At 39.1% G+C, this 13,127-nt stretch overlaps 1 protein-coding gene across 5 annotated transcripts in view; it reads left to right on the plus strand.

Moving 5' to 3' along the window:
• Enpp2 (ectonucleotide pyrophosphatase/phosphodiesterase 2) overlaps positions 1-13,127 on the plus strand; it is a 109,303-nt gene that overhangs the window by 66,935 nt on the left and 29,241 nt on the right. For 3 of the 5 annotated variants that reach the window (XM_026393863.2, XM_026393864.2, XM_077800446.1), the window contains exons 12-14: positions 6,178-6,286; positions 9,711-9,836; positions 12,995-13,026. In XM_026393863.2, the coding sequence (XP_026249648.2) occupies positions 6,178-6,286; positions 9,711-9,836; positions 12,995-13,026 (267 nt within the window). Of the gene's footprint in view, positions 1-4,024; positions 4,181-6,177; positions 6,287-9,710; positions 9,837-12,994; positions 13,027-13,127 lie in introns of all 5 variants that reach the window. The other 2 variants (XM_026393865.2, XM_026393866.2) reach the window with 1 other exon arrangement.

Consider the following 13,127-nt stretch of genomic DNA (forward strand, 5'->3'; position numbering starts at 1 on the left):
GGAGCCAGTAAAACTTCAAATTCAGAAGATGGGGAAGGGGAATAGCTGTGTTTTGTTATGTTCCTTTTTCATCCAGGGTGGAATCCTCCCAATATTTCAGCAAAGATCATTTTAAAACACGAAGTCTGCAAATCTAAACCTTTTCATATTTTAAATGTCTTTAGCATTTCTTTCCTAACAGGGATGATATGTCTGCATGAACATAGTAAAACTTGATTTCAGCTGAAAAATTGTTTTAAAAACTCTTTGAGGGAAACTGCCTCTAATTCTCTACTAGCCTATGACAACTGTTGCCTATAATTAAATTCACTGGGTTCAGTATAAGGCTGAGTTGGAGATACAGATAGATGTATCTTAGCTTAAGTAGTTTCGAACAAATTGCAGCCTGTGTAAATAAAGGCAGTAAATACCAAGAAGTTATAAGTGTGCTTGAATGTTCAATCATCCATCAGTTCAGTGGTCAGTGATTTTTTTTTTTCTTTAAACATTAGAAACTAACGGCTATGTGAAACCATTCTTTGTCTTAAATCACAGAAGTCATATAAATCTGGTGTTCTTTTTCTGTTCCTTTGATGTTTAATCAGTTTTGCATGATTATGAAACACAAATGATAAAACAAGATAAACATCTGCATACATGAAACACAAATCTTATTTTTCAAGGAAAGAAAAAGAATGATTGTTTTATCTTTAGGATGAGTTTCTTTGAGATTAATCTAAAGTGAACAAAAGGAACCACATTTTGTTAAAATGTTAAAAAAAAAAATCCTTACGAAACACCTAAGCAATTCCATGTGCTCTATGTAAAGTTCAGCTTTGCTTGAATATTATCCCTTAAAAGACCCCAAGGGTAGGTAGAACAGAGATTTGGGTATAGCTACTCTTTTAAAAGTAGGAGACTGGTATTGGAAGAACTTTGGGCTGCTCAAGTGGCTTTGCAGGTAAGTGGAGAACCTGGAGACAGATCCTCAGAACTTCTGGCTCCCATAACATGGCCTTCCTGTGGAAACTTTTTTTTTTTTTTTTGTACTGGGGATTGAACTCAGGGGCACTCAACCACTGAGCCATATCCCCAGCCCGATTTTGTATTTTATTTAGAGACAGGGTGTCACTGAGTTGTTTAGTGCCTTGCTTTTGCTGAGGCTGGCTTTGAACTTGCGATCCTCCTGTCTCAGCCTCCTGAGCTGCTGGGATTACAGGAGTGCGCCACCATGCCCGGCTTCGTGGAAACATTTAATGCTCCTTCAGTCCAGGGAACCAGCAAAGTGGTCTGTTAATAAGTGTGTTCAAATCACACAGGGTATTTTCTTTAATTCAGAAGCTGGCTTTTAACAGTACAGATGAAGTATCACTCATTTTATACTTTAGGTTGTGTAGTTTAATAAGAACTGTTCTTTTTCCATGAACATCTTTGGAATTCTAGCATGTATTTCAGTTACAATTACCTATTGAAAGTAGATGTGCCTGTGTTTTAATTAAGAAACAAACATTTTAAGTTCTGAGCAACGAATGAATGAAGTGTGATATAGAATGCTTTAATTTGCTGTAAAGATGGTTTCTATGTCCAGGAGTGCTCATAAATATACAAGTGGATCTCTACTCCTAAAGTATTTTTGAATTAAAAGTTGAAACTATTCATGTTATGTTCTTTTTAGTACTAATATTTGCAGATGGGTGTTTTCTCATATACCTACTGAGTAAATACTCTTAATTGGATAATTTAGATTATCTCTTCAGTAATGGTAATCTGATCACCTGGTCGATTTTTCTGAAAAAGGAGGGAGTATTTTCAGGTTTCAACTATTTCTTATGTGGTTCTAGGAATCTTATTCTAACTAAAAACAAGACAAAACAAAACAATTTACAGTTTTAAACACAAAACCAAAGCAAGTGGGCAAAATCTTTCTTTGGGCATAGACTAATTGGCTTATATGCCTATGTGTCCTATATGCAGATTAATACATAGATATCCCTATATACTTTTATGGACATGAAAAGACTATACACTTGAAAAACTACTTTTAAAATCATTAGCCTGCTATCCTTGACATATGAGAAAATAACTTGCATTTGAAATTTAATTGAAATGATTCTATCTAACAGAATGTTGTATGCTACAATAAGATGAACTCAATTAGAGTTTGTGCTTTGTTTACATAATACTTGAGTACCCCTTTTCAGGATGATTCTCAAAGGTATTAAGATGACCAAACACTGGGCTAATGGCATCCAGAAATGGTGTATTGCTCCTGGTTTCATAGTGTAATGGTGAATGTTCAAACATAAGCTTGCTTTTGATTATTGGCGCAACCCTTTTCTCTTAAATCTTGTATGCCTTTTCTGTGACCTCTCGTTGGGCTGCTCCTCCAGACCTAGAGGCAGAGCTTTGGCTGGCTAGTCCCTACCTTCAGATGGCAACATATCCTTCTGAAAAGCAGGGAAATTTGCCCCTCTCCTTCCCATCCTCCTAATAACCTCAGGCTAAAACTTCTAAATTCAGGCTACAGTATGGCTGGTCATTGAAAACTTAGCTTTCATCTCCCTCTAACATTTGAAGAAGGAAATACATGCACTGTAATCCCTGGATGAAAACTCAGTTTGACTAAACCCTACTTCTCCTGCTCCTCTAACCTGCTGCAATCGGAAGGGCTCACCTTGGGAGTCTTTGGAATGTTGAAGTCTCTTGCAAGTGGCCTGGTGTTGGATGGGCAGATTTGAGTGCTAGCAGAATGTACTTGGTGATCATGAAATGGAAAATCCTTCTTTTCCTTTTCTTGCTCTTCTCGTGGAGATTTGCCTAAAATTAGAGGCATTAAACCAAACCAAATCCAAGTCTCTGGGGCTGTGTCTTTAGATCGCTTTGCCGGAGAAAGAGGATGAGACAGAAACAGAAGAGCCCTTGCAGTCGCTTGCCCTGGAAACCGTGAGAGCGCATGGCAGATGTTCTCCTTCTTGGATACACTAACACTGTTCCTCCTCCTGCCCCTTCCTGCATCTGAATGGCTCTTGGAACAGTCCTGCCAGGAGAGAAGTTAGCTACGTAGACAGCAGAGCTTGCTGCTTTAATTCACCTTTGCACCATCAGCAAATCAGGGGCCTATTTTTCTCCAGCATTTGGAGGTCCCAAAAGGTTGTCTTCTTCACTCAGTTTAAGTATCAGACTTCACTTGTTCTCTGGAGTTTGAAACAAAATCTGTAGCACTGCCACCCTCCCAATCAGGGGAGGATGTAAGGGACAGCAAAGATGTAAATAGAGCCATCCTGGCTCTGTAGACCAAGATGAGGAAATCTTGATGAATTGTCACATTTTATCTAATTTTCAAAGAGCATTTCTGAAAATACAGTACTGTTTATGTCAAGTTCCTCTGTACCGGAAACTTTGGTCGTCAGTGAGAGGTTCTCTCTCCTGCTGGAAGTCCCGATGTGTCAGATGTATTCAGGACCAAGGAGTTGTTCATGCTTCATTCCATCCTTGGGTTAAAAAATTTCCATGATCCTTGCCAATGAAGGTGACAGTGCTGTGACCAATTTAGTGGCATGACAGTTAGATACCCATGCTTTTCTGAACTGGAACCACCTTTATGAATTGTATTCCCATCTTGAGATGGCCAAGTGACTAGTCTTCTCTCTGGTGGTAAACTAGTACTTTATTAATGGAGAGCTTTTTGTAACCGAGGATCAGCCTCTCCCTAATGCAGGAGTTCTGCGTTACAGGACTTCTCTAATGTCACCTTTGGGTGTATCTATGAGCAAGCTTGTCAGCTAAAAGAAGCCCATGTGATTAGATTGTCTTAAATTACATTCTTGTTCCCAGCAAAGAAGCTGAGACAACAGCTTCAAGACCCGCTTAGGAGGCTTCTCTCCAGAGAGGTCCTTGAATCACCTGTCCTACCCATGTGTTCTCACTTAAGCAGCCTTAGTCTTTCTAAGCCTCTGCTGACCCCAGACGGAAAAGGTGAGCTTTATCATCTGACCCAGAGGGACAGACGGCCTCTGAGTGCAGACATCTCTATCCGCCAGTACAGGAGAGTAGTTATGGCCCATCTCTTACTCCGGCTAAGAGACCTAAGAGGAAAGTTGCCCCTAAGAGGAGACAGGAAAGACCCGTTGCTCCTCCAAAGAAAAGAAGAAGAAAATTACATAGGATGGATCATTATGCAGCGGAAACTCGTCAGGACAAAGTAAGTTTATCTATTGTTCCAAAGCTTTGTGGCGGGCACGTCTGAGTTGAAGGTTTCCTCCAGTGCTTCAGTTCGAAAATTGGCTGGATACAAGTTTTAGAAAAACTCTGGTGCCATGTCCTTGGGCTTGGAGTCCAGAAGAATCTGGTACTTCAGAGGTGAACACTGATATGAAGACTTCTTGAGCTTTTGCATGACAGAAAAAAAAAAAGGAGTCTTTGACTTTCTTCAGAGTTCATTGTCCCTAAACAGGTATTAACATTGAGGCTGGAGTGACTGTCCAGAGGGCTATTGGTTTTGCTTGCACTTATGCACAGAATTAGTCAATGGTTTGTGACCTTGGTTCTTGAGAATGACCCCACAAGGTAGCAGGAGGAGTTGGCAAAAACTATGTAGATTAGAATTCAATAGAAAGTTGACTTAGATTAGTGGTCTGTACTCTCAGAGATCAGAAACAATCTTAGAGTACAGGCAAGGCAATAACTGAGATAGAATGAAAGAAAAAAACAACGGGCAGAGTCGTGTGTTTTCTCATAATGACGTGAGTAATATTTACTTGTCCTGGTACATTCAGAAGAGCCTATGGTTACTACTTTCCTGAAACCTTCAAATACTTATGAGGCCATCTCTTATTTATAGTTATCTGAACAGATCAGAAACTAAGAAGTAGTTTCTGGATTTTACCTGAATTGTCCTGATGAATCAAGGAAAACAAGACATTGCCAAGGACTGACATATATGCATTTGGTATTTCTTTATCTAGACAAGGATCTTGGAGGAGAGTGTGGTTTTCTCAGAAGCAAGTGCCGCTGAGCCCCTCATCTGTTAGTCCCTTCACATTCCATTGCTCATCTCTTTCTGAAACTTTCAGTTCTAACTTATTCCTTGGGAGAGGTTTTGAAATACTAATGCCTCCCATGAAGAAAAAAGGTCTATACCTGATTTCACTGATGAAACAATAGGAAGAAAGTTCTTGAATCCTCTGTGAAGGTGCCAGTGGAAGATCACATTATGTGTTTGAGTAATAATGATATTCAGATCTCTTCTGATCTTATCCTGGTTATCTTAGGTAGATGTGTGTGATTGCCAGCTAAACTGCAAACTTCATCTAGAGTGCTCTCAAGGGTTTGTCTGATGTGAAGTTTCATATAAGAATCTTTCCGTTGCACAGTTAGAGATGAGATTGAGAAGGGAGACCTGTAGTGTGTGGGAGTGCTTGAGTTGTTAGACTTGCATCTGAAGAAAAATATGAGATGATTATGTTTCCTAGGCTTTGAAAATGTTCTTCAGAGAAGAAGTGAGTTTTTGTATTAGACTAAATAAGAAACGTTCTAGAACAAACTCTGGTTCATTTTTTTTTTTTTTTCAGTTAGGGATCTTGTAAGTTCTCATTTCGCTCAAAACTCGCTTGAAAAGAACTGATTGGAGGAACAGTAGCTTGATTCTTAGAAAACTTCTTCCATTAACTATTGCTTTTAGAAGCTGACAATAGATTTCTTTGGGACATGTGATGGGTCCCATTAGTGATGTTCTTATTTGTTACCCTATGGGAGCTTATCATTTCATGTAGCACTCTGTTCTTGCCTAAGTTTGGAGCCTAATGCGATTTTACACAGAGACAAGGGGCTTAAACCATCCATCCAACTTTCTGTTCACTCTCAAAACTCTTGAACTTAAAAGATGCTGTTATTAAGAAATTTTCCAAAAAAATTCCTTTTCTCTAAAAGGAATTTAATATTTCTACTTTTATATCCAAGAATCTTGAAAAGAATTGGATGAGGAGAGTTATTAATTATCTTGAAAAAAGTATGAAGTCCTTAGACCAGATTTCCATTAAAAATGGCAGGAAAATCTCCCCTTTAGACAAAGCTCTGCCACTGGGCCTGAAGTTTTCCTTCTAGAATGTTCTAAGGGTAGACCATCTGTGGAAACTGAAAGGTCAAAAACCGAAACCACAAAAACAAAACCTGTGAGAACTAACTTGCTCTTTTTTCCAGATGACGAATCCTCTGAGGGAAATTGACAAAACTGTGGGACAGTTAATGGATGGACTGAAACAGCTCAAGCTGCATCGGTGTGTGAATGTCATCTTTGTTGGAGATCACGGTAAAGCTTTGTTTTTCTTTGCTAATAAGATAGATAAATAGATGCTTCTGAGGGTGTAAAGGAAAGGAACACTGGCATCCCCCAGAATCCAAGTTTCTATTTTTCACCACCTTTTCCTTTTCTTCAGGATAGGGAAAGAAATCAGGTCATGATTCCAAACAACCTGAGATGACCCTGGGTTCTTTTAAATCAAAATCAGGGTCTTCTATATCTTTCTATTCTTTGCAGGAGAGGCCTCTCTTCGAAATCTGTCTCTGAAGGCAGGTGATTCACTTGTGTGATATTAAGGACTTGCTCTGTGAATCTGGCACATCAGGTGATCATCTCCCATCCCTGTGGACCACACCCCTCAAAGGAGCCCACAGATTTTGGGTGGTTGAAACATGCATGGGAATATGATAAGGAGACAGAGAGACAGGGTCTTGTCAAAGAAGCCATGTACTACAAGTTCAGCCATTTCCCTAACTCACTGAAGAATTCAAAGCCAAAACCAGCGCCCTCTGTTGCAGCGGCAGCAGCTCAAGGAGCAGTTTTCTAAACATTTTATAAAGTCGTAAAACTCATGACAGCTTCACTCTGAGGTGGAACCTTATAAACACAGTAGGATGACGGGGCCTATGGGACGTTTTTATTTCATAGACATGCACATTGCTTTCCTGAACTACCCAATTGAAATAATGACCTTGGAACTCCTAACTGCTCCCTTTTAGTAGAGTTTGGAAGATGAAAACTTCATTGACTCTTTGGCAGTTCTGTTGAGAATAGCTGGTGAATCTTCCTAGTCAAAGCTGGGCTCTAGGTCTGAAATGTTCTAGAAGATCTCTGACAGACTGTGGGGAGAAAAGCTGTGGGGACTCACTTGCTCCCCCGAGGGGCCTGTTACCCCCTGTGAAATTATATTCTGTGAGTTTGGCTTAGTGGGGAGGACAGAACAGAGAATCTGGAGCATGTAACACAGCTGATTCCACTGAGTCGCCCAGATGTGTCAAGAGTATTTGCTCACATGCTGGAGGCAGGTGTCTAAGAAGTAGATTGTCCCAGTGAATCACATGCTGAAGCACTGTAAAAGTCATGGACAGAATAAAACTTTTTCTCAGTGTGCAGGCTTCTAAGATGAGTAGATCCATTTGGTTTGGGGAAGCAATAGTCTCTCTCTCCAAAAAGGGTTTAGTGTTGTGGGGTGTGAGCTTTGAGGTCAGAATGAATTTCAGCAAAGCTCAAATTCCATCTTGCCACTGTTTGATGCTATACAAGTTCTGGGGCCTCTTGAAGTGTGAGCTCCTCATCTGAAGATGGAGAACACTGACTCTAACCATGCCAAGTTGGTCTGGAGGTGGAATGTGTGGCAATGCCAGAGAAGCAAACTTGCCCCCTGAACTTTGAAAGCAAGGGAGGTCATGCACCCTGGGAGCGGCATCAGTGACTCCCTAGAATGTAACAAGTGGAAGACCCCTCCAGTCCTCCATTAATATCTATTTGGAGACTTTCCATCCTTGGGCTAAGATTGTGGTAGTTGAGGTTTTTTTGCTTGTTTGTTTTAAAATTTTCTTCCTGAGAGTTTTGAGTGTTAAAGGAAATGATATATAACCCTTATGCTATGTTGAGATTTGTTTTTCTCTCTTTCTTCCTTCTAATTTATATTTAAGAAAGGATACAGGATATGGATCTGGAATCACAGGAGGTTATCATTTGAATTTTACCAGGTTTGGGCCACACTGGGCTTTATTTCTTTAGTTTAAAACCTTAGGAAGGGGCTGGGGTGGTAGCTCAATAGTAGAGGGTTCACCTAGCACATATGAGGCACTGGGTTTGATCCTTAGCACCACATAAAAATAAATAAATAAAATAAAGGTATTGTGTCCATCTATAACTAAAAAAAATTCAAAAATAAAAATAAATAAAATAAAACCTTAGGAAGCCTTTACGGAATCACCTATTTCCCTCTTAGAGAATATGCATATCATGGATTGTGTAAAGCAATCAAGTAGTCTCTCCTTATCCAAGGAAAGTATGTTCCAAGAGCCCCAGTGGATATCTAAGACTGTGAATAATACAAAACCCTGTATATGTCATGCTTTGTAGCAGCCAGTGATACATACATAATTACAATAAAGTTTAGTTTATAAATTAGACACAATAAGAAATTAACAATAAAAACTAGTAATAAAATATAACAACTAGGAGAATACACTGTAATAAAATTTATATGAATGTTGCCTCTTTCTTTCAACTAGCATGGGGTGGAGAGCATATATAATGTGGATACGCTGGGACAAAGGGATGATTCATGTCCTGGGCAGTTTAGAGCAGAAAGGCATGAGATTTCATCATTGCATTCAGAATGGCAATTTAAAATTTACAAATTGTTTACTTTTGGAATTTTCCATTAATATTTTTGGACTATTATTTACCATGGGTAACAGAAACCATGGAAAGCAAAACTGGATGTGGAGGGACTACTGTCTATTAAACCTTCATGAAATTTCCATGTCATAAATTCCCAAAAGGCAAATAAAGATCTCTACTAGATGCCTTCAGCTTATGATTCCAGTTTGTTTTTATTATTTTAAAAATATCAATCAAGAAACTTTCCTTGATGGAGGGAAGAAAAGAAATTTTGAGGTGGGAGAAAGAACATTGTTTGGTTAAAAACAATTCCTTATCTAGACCCTTTCTGTGCTCTAGTTGCTAGTTTTCGGTTCTAATTACACTGTTTACAACTTGTTTTCAGAATTATTTTGTTTTTCAGTTTGGGTGGTCATTGGAGCTGACATTTTCCTTTCTCATCTCTTGTTGCCAGTATTGTTTTGTCAGTAACATCCAAGGCCACCAGAGGAGACAGAGTGAGGGCTGGTGATTATGTGCTTAAGATAGCAGATGCATGAGAGAGGGGGATGGGGAGGGTGAGGCAGAGAGAGAGGGAGGGGGGAGGGTGAGGCAGAGAGAGAGGGAGGGGGGAAGGGAGGGAGACTGGGGGGGCAGCGAGGGGTGGGGAGTGAGCTGGAGAAAGACATTTGGTAAAAGAGACACAGAACTGTGTATTCCAGTTATTTATACCACCCCTAGCTGGGAAGAGTTTGAAGAAATCTATGTATATATTTTAAGAATAGATCTTTTTCATAATGACTTTAAATTGTTCCTTTGTCTTGATGTTCTTGCTCAATGACTTAAATGATTACTGAGATGATGCATTTTCAATCTTCTGGTGCTTGCAAGATGATATGGCTAAATCAAAGTCCAGTGAAAGGTTACCCAGAGAGCCATTGAAAAGCTGAAAGTCAGCTTCAGGATCTCAACTGTGAGGGTTCCTCCCGTTAAGAACTAAATAAAGTGAGGCTTGGATGTCATCTTGAGAGTCTGTGTGACACTTTTAAGATTTTAGTTTTAATATTGCCTGAAAATGCTTTTTCCCCCTTGCTTATAGGTATGGAAGATGTTACATGTGATAGAACTGAGTTCCTGAGTAATTACCTGACCAATGTGGATGATATTACTTTAGTGCCTGGAACTCTAGGAAGAATTCGATCCAAATTTAGCAACAATGCTAAATGTAAGTTGATGCTTAAAATGCTCCGTGGTTAGAGTGATAATACAGTGGACTGGGTAAAGGTTTGTTTTCTGGAGCTGGACACTTTGGCAAAAATCCTTGCTCTGCTCCTGCTTAGCTGAATGACCTTGAGTAAGTCATTTAAACCCTAAACCTCAGTTTTTTTTTTTCCTCTGATATGGGGAAAATGGGGATGATAAATGACAGTAGCTATTTACAGAGCTGTGGTAATTAATCTATGTATATTGTTCAGAGTAGTTCCTGGCACAGACTAGTATTATGTAAATATTTACTCTTATTTTTATCATGTAGAAATTTAACTTAATTTGAGGCATGTTTATAACCATAACTTTCTGTTTACAAGAGAAGAGTTTTTCAGCATTAAGTTCAAGCTAGCTCCTTAGCTAAAACTAGAGTCTAAAGAGAACCACTTTTGGACACTGAAAGTTTCTAACCACGTGGAAGGGGCTCTTCCCCTTTGTCAAAGTGATTGGTGGAACCCAGGAGGGGAAAATATTAAGCCCTTGGGATTGGCAACTGTTTTGAAAGATTGGCAGTGAAATTAACAGGAATAATTTTCTCACTTGGGCTTTACATGTCAAGTGATGATATGCCACTTAAAGACTTTTAAATTTGTGCACTAAGACATTTAGGTGCTGCCTACCTAGGTTTTGAGAAGTCTATAGTTTTATTGGAGACATGGCTAATTTTGAAAAAAGAACATTTTTGGAGTTTTCAAGCCTTGGTAATAAGAAACCATTGAAACCAAGGTTAAAGTTTTAGAAAATTAAATGTTTTTTTCCCAAATTATGTTCCTGAGTCAACACATTTGGGAAATTTCCAAGGTCAGTTCCAAGCAAGGTTGTGAAATAAACAAAACATTGGTGTTTCTTGCTTCTTCTTTCCTTGTCCTTTCTTGTCCCACACAGCCTCCGTCTTTGCTCACTTGAGATAGGTGGGCTGTTGGTATAGACTAGATGCAAGCAGTTTGGGTACCTTTTGAATTTAGTATTTGCATTTTGCTTAGGTAAGAAAGAGTATGTCTGTTTTAAAAGATATTTTTGATATCTGAAAATGTAATAGGGAGGTTGTTTAGGGGAAAGAGGGACTTTCCTTGGGAAGTGTGAAATCATAACTATCCCAAATGAAATGCTTTATGCTCTACAAAACATTATCATATGTGACTTAATTGGGAGAGACAGGAAAGCAGGGTAGCAAAAGGCAAAAATGGTGTCCACATGTCCAGGTTCAAACCTTAGCTCTGCCAGGGACTCACTGGGTAATGTCGGACAAGCTTCTTTAACACTCTGTGCCTTGGCTTTCTGATCTGTAAATTACAGACTGTGGGAAAGACTAAATGAGACATTATGTATATATAACTGACACTGGTGTAACGTGCACTAGCAAATTGTCAAAGCTAAGGAAGGGTTAATCATGATGGTGGTTTAATTGCATCCTTATTTTAGCTGAATATGTACACAATTTTATTTAATCCTTTTAATAGTCCTGTGTGATATGTATTATTATCTTCTTTGTAGGCAGTACAAGTGAATGATCAGAGAGGGGTGAAGGAGCTGGCTCAGAGGACAGTTAGGAAGTGGCAAGCTGGGACAGAAACCCAGATTTGCCTATTCTTAATCACTACTCTTTGTTCATACAAGTGGGACTTGGTGTCATACAAAGATGAGCAGGTCAGGATTGAAGGACTAGTGTCTCAAACATGGACTTGGGCATTTGTTATTTTCTAGTAATTCTCTGGAATGTATCTGAGTACAAGATTGCCCCCATGCTGTTTATTTCTCTTCATTATCAAAGAATATGAACTTGCTCTGGCCTCTTTGAGGACTGTGGTTTGTGAGGCTCAAAAGTGTAGAGATTTAAAGATGGCTTTGTCAATCTGGCTGCCTGGGCATCCGAGTGTGCGGCCTCCTCTACCTTCCAAAGCTGGTTGGCTTAGTGAGGATCTGAAAGCATCTCCCTCCTGGGGTGATTATGGACAACCAGAGAGAAAACCCTTCCAAAGCTCTTCTAGAGTGACAGGCACGTGGTATGAACTCAAGTTGGGTTAGCCATTATTGTTATCATTTTCACTTTCCATTAAAAGATGCAACTAAAATTTAACCCCGATTTAAATAGGATGGACTGCACATTTTAGTTTTGGATTCATAGCTTTAGAACAGATTCCGAAAGTAGTTTTTGAAGTGTATGTATTTATACTTCAAGGCAACATGAATTTCCAGCAATATGAACAGACATATATTAATATTTATTAATAAATATTTACTGAGTGCCTACTGTGTACCAGGCTCTAGGGATTGCAGCAGCCAGTGATACACACACTGACATTTAGATGGCAGGGATGGCTGCACCGTGACAGTGGGCATCTCTCCTGAATGCTGTTTTCCTTTTTTTGCTGATTCTATAATGACATACTGCACCAAATTTTTGGAAAACAAAACAAAATCCAAACAACCTACAATCTCCTCTTTCTCCCCACAATCCCCCCAAAAGAGGACATTCAGATAATATAATCCTGTTTATACACAGCCATCATTTACATAGTTTTGCTTTTAGCTGGTTCAGAGTATTGACTAAAATAGCCTTTGTTTGCTGGTAATGAAAAACAAGAAGATGCATATGTGTGTGCCCATGACCGGAAAGAAACAGCCCCTATGTAATTAGGCTCATAATATGACCATGAAAACAAAATTCCCTTTAAATATTTAACTCAATGGATCAGAAGATTCATTTTAAACAGAGTGATGACTTGTTTCAAAGACCTGCAGATAAATAGGAAGTTGTGTTGAAAGCCCCAATGCTCAGTTTAGTTTCTGACATTAAATTGAAAATAAACTAAGTCTCTGCTTCAGAGGAACCATTTTGGGCAACTTGGGAGAAATTTACCTAGCAGTATCCTGGTGCTATGAAAGGAGGAATTTCTTTCCAGAAGAGGAGACCTGGATCAACAGACAAGTTTGCTATAGGATTTGTTTCACTTGTTTAATTGCATTTTACTTACTGAAATATGAAACCCCACATAATTATATATATGTTTAAAATAAAATATTAAAGTGATAGTTCTTCTGGGATAAAGAATTGAATATCCTGCAAGTAAATATTGTCATGTTTTTTGAAATCTTTCTCCCTCTCTCTTTGCACAGATGACCCCAAAGTCATTATTGCTAACCTCACGGTAAGTGTTGGAAGCCACCAGGGCTCTGCTCTTCAAGCGCTTTTCTTCCATGATCATCCCCCACTGTGGGTTGGAGGAACATCTTCCTCACTTCCCTGCCA

The sequence above is a fragment of the Urocitellus parryii genome, chromosome 7 (assembly GCF_045843805.1).
Source record: "Urocitellus parryii isolate mUroPar1 chromosome 7, mUroPar1.hap1, whole genome shotgun sequence".
NCBI classification, from domain to species: Eukaryota; Metazoa; Chordata; class Mammalia; order Rodentia; family Sciuridae; genus Urocitellus; species Urocitellus parryii.